Below are 20,624 nucleotides of genomic sequence, written 5' to 3' on the forward strand. Positions count from 1 at the left end.
CAGCCTGTTAAGTGCTTGCCTTTAGTGTCCTCTAATATGCATATGAATGCCAAAAGAATTAGACAATGTTTTACCTGGTCAATAAAGAACCACAGTGGTGGTCCCTTGTACTTTTGCACAAGGTGGGTGGCATCGTACTCTTCCCATGCAGCACGGTCCTCACCAAGATAGTTTGAAAATGCCTTTTTACCCCAGGGGCACTCAGCAGGATGGCAGATGGGCGCAAATGCCGACACACTCTTGTACATGCCAGGATTTTTCAGAGCACAAATAAGTGCACCATGACCACCCATGCTGCAACAACAGAAGACGCAACTATAGCAGACAAAATTTGAAACCAACTTGGGTCTGTTTTTAGGGCCTCAGTTTTGATGAAAGGCTGTGTGTCGACTAATGGCCATTCAATTGTCACCATATCATTTTCAATTACAACAAAAATTCCATTAGTACTCCACACTGCACAGCCAGTTTATTCAATGCCATGCATGCTACATGAACATTCCACTAGACTGTTGGGGCCCTTTGTAAAGACAAATGACAAAACAGCCAAAAACAATAAAGAAAAGAGCAAGTACAATTAACGAGTACAATTTTCACCTTCACCATCATCAAGTGTATCACAGGACAGAGTTGCCTCAGAGATCCAACTTATCCATGTCCTGAGATGGCAGTACTGTGGCCTTCCATGCTACAGCAGACAAGCTGACATAGCCTTAGCATAGAAAGTTTGCACCCACTCACCACGTCACAATCACCACTTTATAAGGTGAATTTAAGTTGTTTTCTCATCATTTCACTAAACTCTTAGAAAACTGTACCTTAAAAAAAAAAATTTGGACAAGCTTTACACAACTAGAAAAACCACTTAGTTCGCCAACTGATGCTGCAGAAAAAGGGAGAGTCATTTAAAAAAAATTGTGCAGAAACCATCGACGATCATTGTCAATGCAAGTGAATAGCCCAAATGAACGAGAGCAAGCGAGGGAGAGAGAGCATTTTCCCTGCCGATCCCGACTACTAATCAACCAAGAAAACAGCCAAAACAGCCAAAGAAAGCCATTCACTTTAAAACTTAGAAAGTTGCAAGATTATATTAGTTGCTGTTATCCTAGTTCAAAAATTTGTGCTTAAAGAGGAAGCTATAGCTCAAGAGAGAGAGATAGAGAGAATAAACTTTAAGAGAACAAGCATTCTTACTTTGGCTCAAAAGCTCCATCTAAATACACTGGAACAGAGAAATCTTTTTTTTCTCAGCAACCACTGCATCGATATTGATGAAGTTTGTTGCATTAACAATAAAAGTTAAAATCCAGTGATTTTAGGGAGCAGATTTTTTATTTAGGTGTCAATTTTCTAACAAATTTTCTTGAATATTGCAAAATTACAAAACTTAACTATGAAGTTTACAGCTCTGTAACTCTTCAATGAAAAACAATCATGATTTTGTAAACTGCACCTAATAATACATATAAAGTGGAAAAAAAAAGAATTGATGTAGAATACACTACTCTGAAATATACCACTAAATTGCGAGTAGAACTTTTGCAAAGCCCTTGCAGACATTGTAAGAATTTCATGCAAGGTGTAAATTCATATATCAAATCTGTCCACTTAGATGCTCTAATGGATTAACTTACATAACAGCAATATCTGTTTTTCGTGCAAAGTTACGAACTTGTAAAATTTCTGCTTCAATTTTTCTAAACATCAATTTTTTGAAATTTTTGCAAAAAATTCCATGCCCTAAATCAAAATCCTACTTCTTAGTAACTTTTTCTCTTACATGCAAGACATTTCACTCAAATCAGTCAAACAGTTGTCTCAAAAGAAATTTCTGCATTTTACATGCTCTAGAAAAGGGAAATTGGAGTTGGCCCTGAGCTAAAGCTTCCTTTCAAAGAAAGTGCGCAACACTTTTAGTCAAGTTTCAAGATGTCCCTAGGTCTCCGACAAGGATGTTTTCTCAGTAGTGCATCAGTGAAATTATCAGTGAAACAGCAGAAGACAGCTTTAGGGGACAAATGGCTATGTGTGTCCCTGCGCCCCCCCCCTTTTTTTTATTTGTCCCTATTTATCATGCGCTATGTATATGAAGTGAAAATGTACCAACTTGCCCAAACCACTGCAGAATCTAAAGCTGCTGTGTCTCAACTCTCCACTGCCTTCCAATGCATTTTTGCTCCATTTTAAGACTCCTATGATGTAGGAAACTGTAGTTCTCAAATGGTGAAGGCAATGCTATACCCAGTGGGAAGTTCATTATGCTGTGCTATGTACACTCTTCTTTATGTTTTACCCCCAAGTTAGGTATGACTTGTTTTATATGCCCAACTCACCACGGTTACTTTGTTTGTCACACCTTTGCATTTTATCGTTGTTTGTTAAACCAGTTATAAGTTTCTGCATGAAAGGCAAAAGAACATGAATTTTATACATGTCTCATGGTAATGCCTATGTGCATGCTTGAGCCTTGGTTTCTACGTTGGGTGAGAATGGGGGTGAAGACAGGAGATGTTTCTGGCTGAACACATTTTTTTTTGGCACTGCTGCAACATGCTTGTGAGCCCTCAAATTTTTGCTGCCTGTTGTATGCTGACATTGATCAGCCACCTCTTGAGCTAACTAACGTGTACATGGAAGCAATAATGAAGTGTGCTCAGTGTATTAACATTGCCTAGTACAAGTTTGCAGGTTCAATAACTGCCACGATGGCCACACTTTCATGAATGTTAAATGAAAAACTGAGATTTGGGGGCACATTAAGGAAAACTATGTGGTCAAAATTTTGATTTTTGTACAATGCCCAACATACCAGCCAAAATTGGAACACTAATGCATTATTATGCATTACAAAAATGTTGCAAGCCAGTGGCAGGCATAGCACTCTGACTTCAACAATTTAGAAATAGTGTATTGAAGCTCATTTTGGGTAGTGAATAACAGCAAATTTCTCTGAAGTGCCGTTACCCTCTTTTTGGTTCATTGCAGGTAACATCTATAAATGTTTGCTCACTGTTAATGAAAACCAATGATTACTCTTTATATGAATTCATTTTTTGTTTGTGTCAATGGCTGTGGTGAAGTTATCAGGTTTCATTTCTCCTGTTAAGTCAGAAATTGGAACAGCTAAATTGTTGATGTGCCTATCTCTACTCCATTAAGTGCACATACCACTAGGTATGTGCTGGCTGCAGTCTTGCTGACCAGGCAATATGGGCCATTTATTACGTGCCTGAATAGACAACTTGCTGCTGGCTGCTGTCTGGCCTAGTAGACAACTTGGGTCACTGGGTATGTGCCCAAATAGACAACTCTGGCACTGTGCATGTGGTATTGGTATGCGACCATTTTTGGCCAATCCCCCAGAATGGTTGTGCTAAGGTGACAGTACGTAGTCATAAACAAATTAAAACGATAGCACCCCATCCGCAACAGACACTTCCATATCAAGTGCGTCTGCTTGACGGATAGCCACTGTAACGGAATTGCAGCCAGGATACTAGGAATATTAGGATTGCTACGGTGTTTCAACTGGGGTCCAGTGATTACAAGATACTATGTCGTGTTATCGTTCGGTATTGCGGCTGGCAGTGAGACTGCTGCTTCGCGTGTCTGCTGATGTGCCCATAAAGTTTCGTGACTCAGCATATGGCATCGGGATACAATAATCATCATAAGACATAAAACATATACATCACCAGTTACACACCCTTCATAAGAAAGATTTCTAATCACATTAACGTAGCCAATCATCCCCAAAGGACGTATGCGTTGCCAATTTTTGCCTCTAAACAGCACACTTTTTGAATGTCCGTAGAAGACAAGGGGTTCACATGATGATGGAAACCGGAGTGTAAGGCCAGCGCCACTTCTGGCGACAGCCAGGAATGGCGCTGGCTATTAAACTATTGTGTGCAATACCAGAGGGCATCAAGGTTTAAAAAAATTAAATTCTGGGGTTTCACATGCCAAAACTATGATCCAATTATGAGGCATGCCCTTGTGGGGACTCCGGATTAATTTTGGCCACTAGGGGTTCTTTAACGTGCTTCCAATGCACAGTACAAAGGCGTTTTTGCATTTCGCCATCAAAATGCGGCCACTGCGGCTAAGATTGGATCCCGCAACCTAGTTCTTAGCAGCACAAAGCCGAAGCCGCTAAGCAACCACAGCAGTTAGGGCATCGAGACTGCCAGACTCGAAACCCTCGCTGTGCAGCGGTTCAAGACAGAGGTCCAGAGGAAGACGGAAACTTGGAAGTAATCAACAGCGAGCAATTAAGGGAATCCTCAGCCTGCAGCTAACTTGTCATCAGGGCTTCCCTTAGGCTTCCTTTGTCTACCGACTGTTGAACATGTCTTAAATACACACTCTTGCAGTGTAATGTTTTTATGCCATACTGTTGGAACTCACTTTCTCTAGTGACTTTTTTTTATTAAAGAAATGTCACACTAGAGTCACTTGCAAACATATTTATACATTACTAAGCAAAATGTCAGCTTGATGTGTGCATGAAGTATAAAATACTATGTTCATGCCCCAAGAAACAACACAATTTTTCCCAAATAAAATGGCAAAATGACGAAAGCATCTGTTTTCAATGACAATTTGCAAAGGCAGCATACCTGTGCCCAAATATGCCTTGTCTGGTAGTGTCAACTGGGAAGCTTTTCTTCATTATGGCAGGCAGCTGAATTTTTGTAACAGGAAAAAAAAAAAGCAGTAGCACGGCCATTAATTAATGACACTACTGCATGTATTTATGCTAGGTGAATATACAATTGAAGCAGTTGATATCCATGCCTACTTTGGTTTGGGCAGATTAAATTAATTAGTTTATTGAAAAAGAACAAAAAAAAAAAAGAAGCCATCATGTTATGTTTAACATTACTGTCATACAGATCACTTTAATCTGAAATCATTAATCAGTTCTTGAAAGGTAATTTTTCACAATGGCAGCAATGAATTTTGTTGTAAGGACACTGTCTTGTTCATGTTTAAAACTCGCAGGGAGTGTGCAGCAATTCAATGTTTTGTTTGAATTATGATAACTATGAAGCATCAAAGACGTATGGCCACAGCTAGTGCTGTTATTAGAAAATGTGTCAATGCAAACTTTCCTTTGTTATTTGAGGACATGTACCCTATGTTTCTCTATTTGGTGTAAAGTTTAAATTTCTTCTGCTATGTTGATAGGGATATCAGCACAATAGAAATGCAAGATCTCACTAGCTTATAACTGTAGCATAAATGACACTGAGAAAGGAAAGTACAGAAAAAACAACAACACCTCTTTTGTCACATAGGAGTACATCTTGTAATTTTCCTTCCATTTACCCTGGGTAGCATCCAGATAAAAGCCAGCACCAGTGCCAAGGTCATAACTATCATCCTCTCCTTCAATGTTGCATCCACCTGAAGAAAATTACTCCTTAATACAATACTACTATACAAGGGCCTTGTACATATGCTTACCTTTCAGAACATTTATTTATTTATTTGTACATACTACAATGCAATAAGCACTATAGCAGGAGTGGGTTAACAGAGGGAAATTAAGACACACCAGAATACCATACAGCGTTAAGGGTGATATCCTAAGACATGTTTTCTATCTTGGATGGTAGATACAAAACTTCGGGACGGGCATGAGCGAATAGACCCAGGTAAGGAATCCCAATCTTCTATGGAACGAGGGAAAATGCTGAATTTAAACATATTAGTGGCATGCAAAGTAGGGCATCAAGTTTAAGTTGTGATGTCATCTCATCAATGACTCTGGCATGAGGTTAGTATAGTTATTTTTTGAATGTCTAACGGAAGAATTGATGATGCTGTGCAAGGAATCTAATGATGCCACGCGGCGACATGAATAGAGCGAAGTTAAATTCAAAGAACAAAGTGCAGAAGAGGGTGAAAAGTCACGATCATAACAGTATTATATAAATCTTACAGCTTTTTCCCTCAATTCCTTCTAGCCTGTTAATCTCACACTGCTTATAAGAGTTCCAAACAACAGATGCGTAGTCAACAACAGGACGGATTAGCGATTTATATAATAACTTAGCATCTTTTGGAGCGTTGGATAGCGTGCGACGTAGGTAACCTAATTTCTTTAGTGCTTTGTTAGAAATGTAAAAAAAACTGAGTTTTAAGTGCCAAAACCACGCTCTGATTATGAGGCACGCCGTAGTGGTGGACTCCAGAAAATTGGATTTATCTCAGGTTTTTTAACATGCACCTAAACATAAGTACACAGGTGTTTTTGCATTTCACCCCATCTAAATATAACCTCCGTGGCCGAGATTCAATCCCGAGACCTCATGCTTAGCAGCCCAACACTAAAGCCACTAAGCAACCACGGTGGGTAGTTAACTACAAATGCAATCAATGTGATTAGACCATGACATGTTATGTGTAAAAATGACACTGAGATACTTATACTCAGTTACCCTACCCACAGCGCGGTTATTGAAGGAGTAATGAAAAAGAGAAGGAGATTTTTTACAGAATGACATAAGGACGGTTTTACCGAAGTTAATGTTCATTTGCCGGGTGTTGCACCAAGTACAAAACCTAACAAATGACTCCTGGAGGCAGTAATGATCATTACAACAGTTAATCACTTCTTATAAAACACAATCATAGGCATAAAGACGAATGTTAGCACAGATGTTAACAGGGAAATAATTTATGTAGATTAAAAAAAGCAGTGGCCCAAGAATGGAGCCTTGGGGCACTCCAGATGTCACATCAATAGCAGTATAGTCGGTGAAGCTGCAAGAAGCTTAATAGAACATCAGCTTAATAGAAGTGCACTGAACCTATGGGTAACTGACAAAGATCCCAGACCTTTATAGATAAGAGAATTTGGCAGAACAAAGTTTGTCTCAAGGCAGTCTACTGTAGGCACTTTTCAATAAAAATTAAATTCTGGGGTTTTACATGCCAAAACCACGATCTAATGGCATGCACCCAATGCACAGTACATGGGAATCTCTTTTTTTTTTTTTCATTTTGCCCTGACGAAATGCAGCTGCTGTAGCAAGTTGATCCCACGCCTTCATGGTTAGCAGCACAATGCCATAGCCACTAAATTTTGTGGCGGGCAGAATGGATGCGGTAGTGCAGCAAATATCATTATTTCATTGTCAGTATTGCATATCATTTCATTCATCATCATAATCATCACCATCAGCCTATTTTTATGTCCATTGCAGGACGAAGGCCTCTCCCTACGATCTCCACTTACTCCTATCCTGTGCCAACTGATTCCAACTTGTGACTGCAAATTTCCTAATTTCATCACCCTACCTAGTTTTCTGCTGTTCTCAACTGTGCTTCCTTTCTCTTGGCACCCATTCTGTAATGCTAATGGCCCACCAGTTATCTAACCTGTGCATTACATGACCTGCCCAGCTCCATTTTTTTTCTCTTAATGTCAATTAGAATATTGTCTATACCCGTTCGCTCCCTGATCCAAACCTCAGCTCTCTTTCCGTCTCTTAAAGTTATACCTAGCATTCTTCGTTCCATCACTCTTTGTGTGGTCCTTAACTTGTTCTCAAGCTTCTTTGTCAGTCTCCAAGCTTCTGCCCCATATGTCAGCACCGGTAAAAATGCACTGATTGTACACCTCCCTTTTCAATGATAATGGTAAGCTTCCAGTCAGGCGCTGACAATGCCTGCCACATGCGCTCCAACCCCATTTTTATTCTTCTGTAAATTTTCTTCTGATGATTAGGGTTCCCAGTGAGTAATTGAGGTAGGTAAACATACTCCTTCAGACTCTAGAGGCTGACTGGCGATCCTTAACTTTGTTCTGTTGCCCAGTTATTCATGATTATCTTTGTCTTCTGCATATTAATCTTCAACCCCACTCTTACACTTTCTCTGTTAAGGTCCTCAATCACTTGTTATAATTCGTCCCCAGTGTTGCTGAACAGGTCAATGTCATCTGCAAACCAAAGGTTACCGAGATTTTTGCCGTTGATCCTCACTCCTAAGCTTTCCCAGTTTAATTGCTTGAATATTTCTTCCAAGCATGTAGGGACCAGCATTGGAGAGATTGTCTCCTTGTCTGACCCCTTTCTTTATAGATATCCTTCTACTTGTGGAGAATTAAGGTAGCTGTGGAGTCTCTGTAGATATTTTGCAAGATATTTATGTACGCCTCCTGTACTCTTTTATTATGCAATGCCTCTATGACTGCTGGAATCTCTGCTGAATCAAAAGCCATATAGAGAGTTTGATTGTATTCTGCAGATTTCTCGATTACCTGATTGATGACATGAATGTGATCCATTGTAGAATTCCTAAAGCCAGCCTGTTCTCTTGGTTCACTGAAGTCAAATTTTGCCCATATTCTACTGCAAATTATCTTAGTGAATATTTTATACAATCCTGAAAGCAAGCTAATGGGCCTATAATTTTTGAATCCTTCTTGTGGTTAAGTATTATGTTGGCATTCTTCCAGTCCTCTGGTACACATGAAGTCGTGAGGCATTGGATAAAAATGAGCCGCAAGCTTTTCAAGCGTGATATGTCCCCCATTTTTTATTAAATTGACTGTTATTCCATCTTCTCCTGCCGTTTTTCCCTGGATAATGTCGTGCAAGGCCCTTCTAACTTCATTGCTAGTTATAGAAGGGGCCTCTGTATCCTGTTCATTACTACTTCTAATGAAGGTAGCGTGGCTGCTCTTGGTACTGCACAGGTCAGTATAGAATTCTTCCCCTGCTTTTACTATATCTTCGAAATTGCTGATAATATTACCCTGCTTAGTGACTAGCAAATATTAGTGTTTTCCCATTTCTTTATCTGCTCACTTTTTACAAGTTTCTTACAATTCACGTAATCATTTACCGATTGCTCCATCGGCTTCTTACGTTAAGGTATTCTTTACAATAATTTGTTGTAACTTATAAACTTGAGCGACGCTACAACTTAGGTAAACAGAACGAGTGTTTACTTTCAACAATATCGAACGATGGACCGGCCTTCATCAGCTGAGGTTTGCAAAGTGCCACTACGGCAGTGAGATTGAAGACGCCACATAGCCTGTAGCGTGGCAGAACTGTTACGTAAGTGTTTACAGTGTACTTTTTTAAAATATGGTATAAAGTGTGCAAGCACGTGTGCCCACTATGCTATATTCAACATGTCTTTCGAAAACACCTGAGCGAACACAATACGATAAGTTAATCCCAAACTTACGAGGGCTCGTGTCGGGGCATACTATAGCTACTGACATTTCACTGGCATACCTCTGGGCTCCAGCTTTCTGTATAAAATTCTGCTCAGTGCAAGTCAGCCCTGCAATGAAAATTACATAAGGAATTAGCACGCACGCAGGTTAGCCGGACGGCACAATATTCCACTGCAAGCATTTCGTAGTTTTAAATCAGAGGCGATTGCTACAGAACGAAAGGGTAGTAGCTACTTCACCAGAGAGCCAGTAAAGAAGAGGCACGGAGGCAACTTCTGATTTAGGCGGCAAGTAGATTGCAAACTTCATTGTGCATTTCAGCGTTTCACTGAAGTGACTGTAGACTTTCTGCAGGCCATTAAAGCACTTGCTGCTGGAAACCAACGTAAGCGCTTCCATATCTGATCGTTGCTCACACACCTCTCGATGCAACACGCACACTGATAAAAAGTAGAATTCGGCTGCTTGGTCTGTATCACGTGGTGTGCATATGTTGAAGCGTGCACTAGAGTGCGCGTAAGCAACTTTTATTGCCACACCGCATTATGGGGTGGTAAATGCTGCCCTCTAATCAGGTAACCGATGTGGAGGCGGTTTTATTTTTGTGCCCGTGCAGAGACAGTCGTACTGTTCTCGTCACACATCCTTTCAAAAGGAAGAAGGCTAGCATTATAGTCATTGAATTAGTGCACCACAGAATTATGCAGCAATAATTTGGCATCTAGTAGCTGTTGTCGATTATCTCTCTTGAACATCTTTTCCTACATGTCCACCTCTTGTATCGTGTGGCTCCTCCGCGAAAGAATGAGGGAAAGTAATCGGCGAGGCCCCTGCTTAGGCCTCTGCTTCATGTACGCGCCGTGCGTACCTTACATTGCCTTACGCACTGCCAGAGTGCATGAGCACAATATCACTTCGAGGTGTTCTGTGGCCGAACATCTGAATATCAAATGCTAGTAGAGTCGAGACCACGCACAGTGGTCGAAGAGGTGGCCGGCCAAAAGCGCGTCGCGACACCTATGAACTGTATGACTAAGCTGGAACGGTGTGTGCCTTGAGCGAGGGTGCATAACGCCGTGGTCCTGTGCTTGTAGTGTGTTGCAATTTGGCGTTGCACGAATTTATCACTACCGGAGTGTGCTACGATGCCGTCGTTGGCTCTGTATGAAGCGTGGCTCCAGTAGACGGGGCATACCGATGCATTTGCTAGATCGGTATCGGCAAGCGTTCTGTGAGCCCGTGAATGTGGAGTTTTCGGTTTCGGAGAGTCAGCCAGCCGACATTTGCGTTAGGCCTAGTTGGCTGCTATGCAGACTGACAGAAGCGAGAAGTTATTGCTTCGCCGAGGGAGCTGCCGGACGCGAATCGTAATGGAAAAAGGTGAGTGCCTATGTCTAGTCTTGCCGCTGTCTCGCCAGTGTGTTTTGGCGGAACTAGTCTTCATCGAGAGCGATCGATATTGTTTGGGTCGTCCGCCGGAGCGCAAGGGTAGTGACCCTGCCGAGCGAGTTTTTTGACGCTCGCTTTGCGTTGCGGCATTATAAAATAACCCACGTGCTTATAAAATTATCCCAATACTCCAGAATGAGCCTAAACATTGGCTGCGAGCAACACCGAGCGTAATCGGTGATGATCGCATCATGATTGAGGTTGAATTCTGGACGCTCCTCAGGTATTCTGCTTTCAATCGGTGGTGAAATGAACACCCGTTGTTAGGATAAGGCGTCGCTTATTCAAGCTCGTTATGATTCAGAGCATAGCAAGTAATTGAAAAACGCTGCGGTGGTTTGCAGGGCGCCTCGATCGTCTTGCCGGCCTAATTCTCTTTCTTTTTTATTGTTTTACAAATGAGAACGCCAGCGTAAGCTGCACGACAACTTGGGAAAGTGCCTTGAGCAATGTCTCGTCGGCTGCCGGTGCAGATGCTTGGCATTCTTGAGGGGGGCCTTTTTATGACAGTATTGATATCACGGATCCTAACTGTTAGTTGACGCTTCCGGCACCCCCTTCCCCCCTTTTCTCGTGCTGCCTATTGTTAACGTCCCGACACTGAGCCGTGCAAGCTGCACTACGAGAAAAAAAATAAAAAATCATCTGACCCGATTTGATAACGAAGTACGACGTCTTTCCCTGGCGATGGCTTTGTTCTCCAGAGCCGTCTGGCTACCTTAAATATGGTTTTAAGGTATAACTGCCCTCGCTAGGCAGCTTGCCGCTATAGTATATTTGTTGCTGCGTTAGCGGGATATTCACGGTGAGTGGTTTTTACGTTCGTTGGCGCTCCCGCGCTGAACCAAGAGGTGAGGAAATCGCGCTGCCTCAACGTTTGAAAAGGACAAAAAAAAAAAAAAGAACGCGAACTTGGCAGTTATAGACTGAAAAACGCGCAACGGTCTTTGCGTTTTTTTTTTTTTTTTCGTCTGTGTGGTTTCACGAAGTTTAGCTATATATCGTCACTGTCACTTCCAGCGCGATCCATAACTGTTAAAAAATATGAAGTGGTCATAGTGGGCTCCTTAGTATTGTGGATAAATTTTACTCGTTTCTATTGTATTCTGCGTAACATTAATCTAACGCGTGCGTCGCAAAGTATGCGTGAGAATGGTATCCTAATAATAGCAATGTAATAATGCAGATTCTAAGCCCCTTCACTGTAACTGACAGATTCTCTGTGCCGGATGTATTATATATGTGCTGTGGCTTCATGTGCCCAGACGTCGTGTTTATGTTCTGTGCTATAAGCTCCAACTAATACATCTGTTGCAGCAGTTTGTATAAACAGCTGTGCATATGTGATTGTTCTATTTCTAGTTATAGAGTTTGTACCTTGAGTTTGTTGTGTATTGCTTGTGACTACCCATGACTGCAGATAATGTTGTGATCTGTTCCTTATGACTAGCATTGAATCACTGGCATACATACCCATCAGTAGCAATGATGTTTCTGCACAAGTGCATGCGATATGCACAGAAATGCAACCCTCTTAGTCCTTAAAACAACATCATAGGTTTTGAAAACATTGTGGTAGATCACTATGCATTATGACTAGTCAGGGTTTGCTGTGGAATTGTTCATACGTACAAACTTCAACTCTGTCAAAATGGGACCTTGTACATGCTACAAAGGTTTTACAACAGCATAATGGCTGATGCATGCAAAAAGTTGAAAATGCAATGACAGAGGGAGCAAAACAAGGGGTGGGTGTGGTAGGAGTGTCTTGCACATGCATGGCAGAGCATAAGTAAGCCGAGGGAGCAAGCTAAAAGAACTGTTTACATCGCAAGTTACCGCGGCAAAGTAAGCGCATGTATGTGTAAGACCATTACTCGCAAAGCAAAGAAACGAAGGATACCGAAAGGTCAAGCATGTATTATCAAGGTAAGCACACTTTTTAAGTCATGTAGTGAACTGTGCTTTAATTGATACACATTCCTAATTGTGTGATATGAGTCAACAAGCTTGCAAGTTGTTTTACCCATTGTTTAAATATAATCTGTTTCCTTGAATACAGAGTGACCACAGCAAACTCTTATCATAAGAAGCGAACAAACACTGCTTCTTCTGATATGGCTAATAAAGGTCGGGCCCCTCAGTTAACCCCTTTTCTTCTCGTTTGCAGCAAAATCTGTAACTTTGAGCAAGATGTAAAGAACCTTATAAGTTTCAAGATGCTTGGATGTTTACTGAGGGGATTATTGATGTGCCTGCCTGATTGTCCCAGCTATACTTTACCACAAGAAAGGGGAACCGCATACACAATAGAATATTTTAGCATACCTCTACCATTACCATTAGTGATACCGCTTCCCCCAACTGTGCATGTGTTGTAAACCCTGTACATGTGTAGAGTCAGCGGCAGGCAGCATTACTAGAACAGTAACACTGTGCAAAAATTTCCTAATGCCTTACACATTTGACCTGTTGGCTGCAGTTCCTAATGACACAGTGAGACACTTTCTTGGTAATGTTTTTACTTGCCAATGTACACGCATATCTTGCATCTTGTTTGTACCTAGTTTGTACCTGGTCTGTGGCTATACTAGAAAGATTTGCAATTGCAAGTGAACCATTGCTTTCTGCTAATGAGAAGTATTACTGAATCTTATGGTGACACTAGTACATCAGTGAACTGTTTATGTGGTAACATGCTAGCAATCTCCTTGTGCAGTGCTAACAGAATGGATCCATGCATACGGATGGATGGATGGATGGATGGATGGATGGATGGATGACGGCTATACCCTTTGTAACGGGCGGCGGCTGGCGCCACCTAGCCTTTTGCTCCCCCTCCTATTTTCCTTAACCTAGTTTTCACTCCCCTCCTCCCCCCAATATAACTATCTAAAACAGTAGAGGAAACATTATCTCCCCGATTTATGGTATTATCTATCCCTTGACTTCCTCCACCAATCCTCTAGCCTCCCCTTCGTTACTGCCACTCTTTTCTCGTCTATTTGCCCTCGTTCCCCGGGAAAACCTAATGCCCCTTCCATATCTGCCACTGTTCCCTCTGCCAGGGTCGGGCGAAGGTCTGTGCATCTCAGCACTATATGCTCAGTGGTCTCCATTTCGGCTCCGCAAGCTGTGCACCGAAGGTCCACGTCTTCAAATTTAGCCCTGTATGTTTTCGTTCTCAAAACCCCCGTCCTAGCTTCGAATAATAGTGAGCTGCCCCGCGAGTTATCAAATAAGAGCTCTCTCTTAATCTCCTGTTTTTGTGACCTATACATTGATAGCGCTGGCTTTCCGAGCATTCTTTCTTCCCACATTTTTCTTTCCGTCTCCTTCACCTCCTTTCCCACACTAGAACCACGTTGGACCCCCTCCCTCGGCTGTAGGTATCTATTCCTCAGCTTCCTCGTTCTGAGTGTCCACTTTGTGTTCAGACTTTTCATGTACAGATACTTGTATACTTTTCCTGCCCACCTTTTTTCCTCCAGTGCTGGGAGTCTCTGCTCAAATTTTAGTTTACTTATTGCCTCTCTACCTTCGAATGACGTCCATCCCATGACCCCCTGCACTCCCTCATTAGGGGTGTTTCCGTGTGCTCCTAAGGCCAACCTGCCTACACTTCTCTGTCTCGTTTCCATGCATGCCTGAACTTCCGATTTCATGCACAGTACTGAATTTCCAAATGTGAGGCCAGGTACCATAACCCCTTTCCATACGCCCCTAACCACCTCGTACCTATTATAGTTCCAAAGTGCCTTGTGTTTCATTACAGCTGAGTTCCTTTTCACTTTTTCAATCATAATTTTTTCCTGTTCTTCCAAGTACTTTTTGCCCTCGTTTAGCCATATGCCCAAATACTTGTATTTTTCGACATGATCAATCTTAGTGCTTTGTATTTCCAATGGTTCCCCCCTTTCTTCATTGTATACTATTATCCCAGACTTCTCTCTACTGAATTGCAGTCCCAATTTTTCTCCCTCCTCTCCACATATGCTCATTAGTTCCTGTAGCCCTACTCGGGTGTCAGCAAGCAGTACAATATCATCTGCATACATCAGTCCGGCTAGTACTTGAGCTACCTTCTGCCCTTCCAGCATATAGCTTATGTCAATTCCTATTGTGCTCTGTTCTAGTCTCTTTTCCATTTGGCTCATGTAAATCATAAAAAGCAGAGGCGACAATGGACAGCCCTGCCTGAGACCTCTTCTAATTTTAGCTGGCTTTGTAGTTTCCCCCTCCCATGTTATCTCTACCTCATTATCTGTATATACTTGTTGTAGGAACTCAATCATCTTTCTATCTAGACCATATTCCCTCAACTGGCTCCATAACTTTTCTCGGTTTACATTATCATAGGCTCCTCTAATGTCTAAGAAAGCTATCCATAGCGGTTTCTGCCTGGCTGTCGCTATCTCTATGCACTGTGTTATAACAAATAAATTATCATCTAGCCTTCTGTTCCTTCTAAATCCATTCTGCAGTTCTCCCAAGATCTCTTCAATTTCTGCCCATTCCTCCATTCTCTTTTTCACCATCTGCATTGCTACTCTGTATATGACTGATGTGATAGTTATTGGCCTGTAGGATTTAATGTTGTCCTTGCTTCCCTTACCTTTGTAAACTAATATCATTCTGCTTGATTTCCAGTCCTGTGGAACATCTCCCCCTACTACTATTTGTTCAATAAGTTGTCGTAATTTTAATTTACTTTTCTGGCCTAATATGCTTATCAATTTCATAGGTATGCCATCAGGTCCTGTCGCTGTTCCCACAGGGACCTTGTGTTCAATTCTGTCCCATTCCTTACTTGTCATCCTTCTGTACTCCTCCTCTAATTCTGTCCTGTTGTTGTCATTGTTCTCCATTTCGCTACCCACTGGCTCTGCAAATGCTGCCTCTATTGTTAACCTAATATATTCCTGAGCTTCCTCTCCCTCTACCTTTGTTCCTTCTGGTGTGGTCAGTGAGTGCTGAACCACCTCTGTCTTCTTACTCTGTTGCCTTATATGTTCCCAAAATTTCTTAGAGGCATTTCTGTCTTTTTTTCGTATCTCTAACATCCACTGTACCCCAACTTTTGCTATCTTGGCTTGAATTAATGCCAATGCTTCTCTTTTCATTGCAAGGTAATCCTCCCATTTTGTCTCCACCTCTTCTGGTGTGGCTCCCCTTTTCTTCGCTGCTCTGTGTTTTCTGCACGCATCCTTGCGTTGCTCTATGGCCTCCTTAACTTCTCGGTCCCACCAGCTTTTCGGTTTATATTTTCCCTGCTTACTTCCTAGTTTCCTAATCTGTCCCTTCTCTAGCTCTCGTTTAAAAATACCTATTAACTCTTCGTATGTCCATGCCCTTTGCGGTTGCTTGGATACCATGCTTTCGATGTTTTTCGCCACTTCTTGTAGCTGCCTGTCATTCAATTTGCTCATACCTTTCCTTTCTTTAGTTTCTACCAGTGGTACTGTCCTTCCAAAACTGATTTTGATTCGTTTGTGATCACTCCCCAGGCTTTTTGTACCTTCCTCATCAATTTCCATCCATCCCAACCGTTCATACTGCTTGTGGGACATTAGGCAGTAGTCGATTGTCGAGTGGGTGTTATTTCTTTCCCATGTTATTTTCCCGTCGCATTTAATTTCAGTATTAACTATCACAAAATCATGAGCCTCACAAAAATCTACTAACATCTGCCCTGTTGCATCTGTCACCCCGTCAAAGTATTCCAAATGTGCATTCATGTCCCCTAGGATGATTATCTCCCGTTTCATAGCTAACTCCCTGATGTCCTTGGCCATACATTTGAAATGTTTTGCATTCTCCTCTTTCGACTCATTCCCCGTTTTCAGATACACAACTCCCAGGATTGTCTCAACATTCCCTACGGTGCCCTTGAGCCACATGTGCTCACTGCAGCTCTCCCTTACCCTTTCCCAGTCCTGTCCCTTCACTAGCGCCCCAAGGCCTCCTCCTCTGCGTTCTTTCCTTTTTCTGTTGCACCCAACCCAGGTGTATCCCGCAATGAATGGTGGCTCTTCCTCATCTCTTAAATGGGTTTCGGCTACTCCATATACCTGAAAATTTTCCGTTTGTAGCTGTTCTTCTATTTCGTCCCACTTAATGCGATTTCTTCCCCCTTGCATGTTGATGAACCCCACATTTACTGCCTTCTTCTTCCTCTTCCGTGCTCCTGTCCTGCCCCCCCTCCCCTGTCCTTCATCTTTTACGTTTTGGCTTGCTGGGTCGCCCTGCGTGCCTGCAAAAAAGCCTGAGCCCTACGACCCACCCTCGTTCCTACCTGCCATCCCGCTGGTGTAGTGTAGTGAATGTCATCCGGGCCGAAAGGGGGGAAGTTTTTCCCCCCAATCATTCTGTTCACCTCCACCACATCACACCTGAGGGCTCGCCCCAACTCCCTAATCACTACATTTGCCGCCACTACCTGTTCTTCAATGAAAGGCCCTGTCCCCTGACCTCTGGGACAGTACACAGGGCAATGTGCACCGCCTCAGAGGTCGCCCTTAATTTCGCCACTCCCTCTTGAATCTGTCTGCCCAGCATTCGCCCCCTATTCTGCAGGATGTCATTCACCCCAGCGTGCAAAATTACCAGGTTTCTTCCCTCTCTGTTTTCATTCAGTTTGCTTTTGGCTCTCTCCGCCACAGCTTCGAATCGAGCCCCCGGCATGCATTCGACCTTCACTCGTCTGTCATACTGCACTGTTCTGAGGAGTGCTGTTTGCATTCGCGATACGTTGGAGCTTCCAACGACCCAGACCTTTCTGTCTTCAAGCAAATCTTGCCTCCCTCCAGTCTCTGTCGGCTGGGTCTTCCCTGCCTCCTCGCCTTCTCTGCCTCCTGTCGTCTCATCCCTCTGTACCTGTGTCTCCCGCGGTCCCCACGTTAACGTGTCCGCCCCCAATTCTGCTCCACTGGGTGACCCTCCTGCTTCCTTTTCCTTCAGTTCCTGCTGTGCCTCCCTCTCAGCTTCTCTCTCTCTCATCTCTTTCAATTGTTTTTCCAATTGCTGCCCTTTCTCTCGCTCCTCACTCCATTTCCGTTCTACAGCCTCCATTCTTGAGGCCCACTCCCTCTCGACCCTTTCCTCAAACTCTGCGCGTTTCGTTTTTTCTTTCTCGAGTTCCTCCTTTGTCCTCGCCATTTCACTCTTTAGCTGCTTCTCCAAATTCTCAATCACCTTACACAGCCTGCACACGAAGCCGTTCCCTTCCGCCTCCGCCACGGTTTTGAATGTCGTTTCATCCAAATAACACCATCATCACACCTCTCACACTGGACGAGGTCCCCACCTTCCTCCTTGGCTTTTCTAGCCGGTCGTCCCATGAATTCTCTTGTCCTACTGTTATTTAACAGTGTAAAAGCGAGGAAAAAAATTAACTATAATAAAGACCACTGGGAATCTCTAGAAGAATAAAGAGAGCTAGTAAATAACCAAACCAATAACCAGGGAAAAAAAAGAAAAAAAGAAAAAAAAAATGGCCAAAAAAGAAAAAAAAGGAAAAAAAAAAACACACTTTTAGCCCTAACTATTAAACCTTTAGTCCTAACTGTTATGTGTTGGTCACGACCTACTTTATCGCCCTACTTTGGCTAAGTGTTCTCCTGGCTTCGCAGTGCTCCAATTCTCTGCAACCTACGTTTCTATGCTGGCCCTATCTCCATTCAGATTTCCCGCCGCTGCAATTAGAAATAAAAATAGAAATAGAACTTAGCTGTCGGCATCCGTCCGTCTCGGCTCCCGTCGCGCCGGACCACAGATTTACATCCCTGAAACTGGCCAATAGTTGCCACTGATGTGATGTCAGTCACAACTAGAATGTTAAAAAATTAGTAGCTGTCTTCACATTTTATTTTATAATGAAGTTGCAGCAGTAAACTAATTCTGCGGCAGCTGAAAACCAGGGACCATATTTTGTAAAAATTCATTTCACTTTTTCTTTTTTTTCTTATTATGTGCTATGTGTGATCCCGGTAGGGACATCCGAGCCTATGATGAAGAGCAAAGAGTAAAACTATATAATGAAACGTTACGAAGTGCAGCCCCAAAACTGGTAATGCTATTTCAGGGCCATTTAAATTTCACCATCAACACTATATAAGCGTTAGCTTTCCTTTGTTCTCCCTTTCCTCCTATAGGTGAGCAATTTCTTGTGAACATTTTCTTGCTTGACATGAAGATTCAGAAAATTGTTGTCCAACTCTGCATCAATGCACTGTGTTTTGAAGTCATCCCACCTGGTAATACTTTGTGTGATTCATTGCCTTGCACAATTCCTGCTGTTATGGATGGATGTCATGAGCGTCCCCTTTGGAACGGGGTGGTGGGTTGCGCCACCAAGCCCTTGCTATTATACTGCCTAATATCCTACCTAGATTTACAAAAAAAAAAAAAGAAGAAGAAGAAGAAGAAAAAAACGCAATGAACTCCCACAACCAAATTTTCTGATCCCCTATTGCGAAGTTTGCTTTTGTACGTCTCCATTTTTCGTCGTTTCCCTACTTTTATTCCACCAATCTTCCAATCGCCTCTTACTAATCTCTATTGCCGACATGTTTACTTTTCCACTGCTCTCGCTGAACCCCTAGGGCTTCTTCAATTATAATAAGACATGCTACATCGTTTGCCTAGCTTTACTGCAGCAAGCACATGCTTCTTCTTCCTTCTTATATCTCGCTTTATGGGTGCCTGTTCTAAGGCATTTTGATCTCGCTTCGAAAGGCAATGAGCTTCCCTTTGAGTTATCATAAATTGTTTCTTTCCGGATTTTGTTTTTTCCTCTTAAGTAGTTACTCATGGCAAGTTTCTTTTCCATTGTTGCCACCCATTAGATTATTTCAGCCTCTGTAATTTTCCGCTTGACGTATTTGTTGCTGTGTTGCCCACCCTACAGGCCACATACTTGCTGGTAAGCTTCCTAGTTCTTTTCCTCCGCTGTGAATCAATGTTTTTCCTGTACAGATACCTGAACACTCTCCCAGCCCATTTACTTTCTTCCATATTCCTCGGCCGTTCTTCATTATCAATTTTACTGCGAGCTTCCCTCACTTCAAAACCTAGTCCAGCCCATATCACCCTGCACAGCTTCATTTGTACTCTTCCCATGAGCGCCCAGTGCGAGGCGTCCCACTGACCTTTGGTTCCCATCGAGTCCTGATTGTACCCCTGATTTAAAGCAAACAACCGCATTTCCAAAAGTAAGTCCTGGAACCATTACACCTTTCCACATACCCCGGAGCACCTCGTACCTATTGTATCCCCATACCGCTCTGTGCTTCATTATGGCTGCATTTCTCTTCCCTTTCACCGTTATTGTTCTTTCCTGTGTTTCCATATATCTATTGTCTTCATTTATCCGTATACCAAGGTATTTATATTCTCTTACCCGAGGTATTTCCTGGCCCTGTATTGCCACTGTCTGTTCACTATTTTAATTGAATACGTTCCATAACACCTAATTTTCTAACGCTAAATTTAAAACCTAAATTCTCGGCTTCCTGTCCACATATATTGTGGACGTTGCAAATCACTTTGCTTGTTAGCTAGCAACACAGTGTCGTCCGCATAAAATAAACCTGGAAGCTGCTGCTCTATTACTGTACCCGCCTGTTTGTATGAGAGATGAAACCCGATATATACTTCCTTCTAGCACCATCTCCTTCCTCACAATGTACATCATAAACAGCAGTGGAGATAAAGGTCACCCCTGCCTCAGTACCTTGTTGATATCATCTTTCTCCTCGCTCCTCATCCCCTCCCATTCAAGGCAAACGGTATTTTCTAGGTAAATCTCTCTCAAAAGCTGTAGACAACCGTCGCCTAAGCCTTTCCCTTCCAGAATATCCCCCAAGATGTTGCGGTCTACGTTGTCATACGCTCCTGTAATGTCTACAAAGGCCACATATAACGGTCTGCTTTCTACTCTTGATATTTCAATACACTGAGTAAGAAC

General features: G+C 42.5%; 2 protein-coding genes across 2 annotated transcripts in view; one reads left to right on the forward strand and one right to left on the reverse strand.

Moving 5' to 3' along the window:
• The window catches only part of LOC126545753 (S-formylglutathione hydrolase), a 30,102-nt gene extending 20,416 nt beyond the window's left edge, over nucleotides 1-9,686 (reverse strand). The window contains exons 1-5 of the mRNA XM_050193725.3: nucleotides 9,448-9,686; nucleotides 9,217-9,315; nucleotides 5,291-5,415; nucleotides 4,626-4,690; nucleotides 75-294 (exon numbers count right to left, since the gene is read on the reverse strand). Of these exons, the coding sequence (XP_050049682.1) occupies nucleotides 75-294; nucleotides 4,626-4,690; nucleotides 5,291-5,415; nucleotides 9,217-9,315; nucleotides 9,448-9,607 (669 nt within the window). The 5' untranslated portion in view covers nucleotides 9,608-9,686. The remainder of the gene's footprint in view (nucleotides 1-74; nucleotides 295-4,625; nucleotides 4,691-5,290; nucleotides 5,416-9,216; nucleotides 9,316-9,447) is intronic.
• Nucleotides 9,687-9,846: 160 nt separating this feature from the next.
• Hr39 (Nuclear hormone receptor FTZ-F1 beta) overlaps nucleotides 9,847-20,624 on the forward strand; it is a 155,437-nt gene continuing 144,659 nt past the window's right edge. The window contains exon 1 of the mRNA XM_050193716.3: nucleotides 9,847-10,588. The gene's annotated coding sequence lies outside the window, so the exon portion shown is untranslated. The remainder of the gene's footprint in view (nucleotides 10,589-20,624) is intronic.

Source organism: Dermacentor andersoni, chromosome 1 (assembly GCF_023375885.2).
Source record: "Dermacentor andersoni chromosome 1, qqDerAnde1_hic_scaffold, whole genome shotgun sequence".
In the NCBI taxonomy this organism is placed as follows: domain Eukaryota; kingdom Metazoa; phylum Arthropoda; class Arachnida; order Ixodida; family Ixodidae; genus Dermacentor; species Dermacentor andersoni.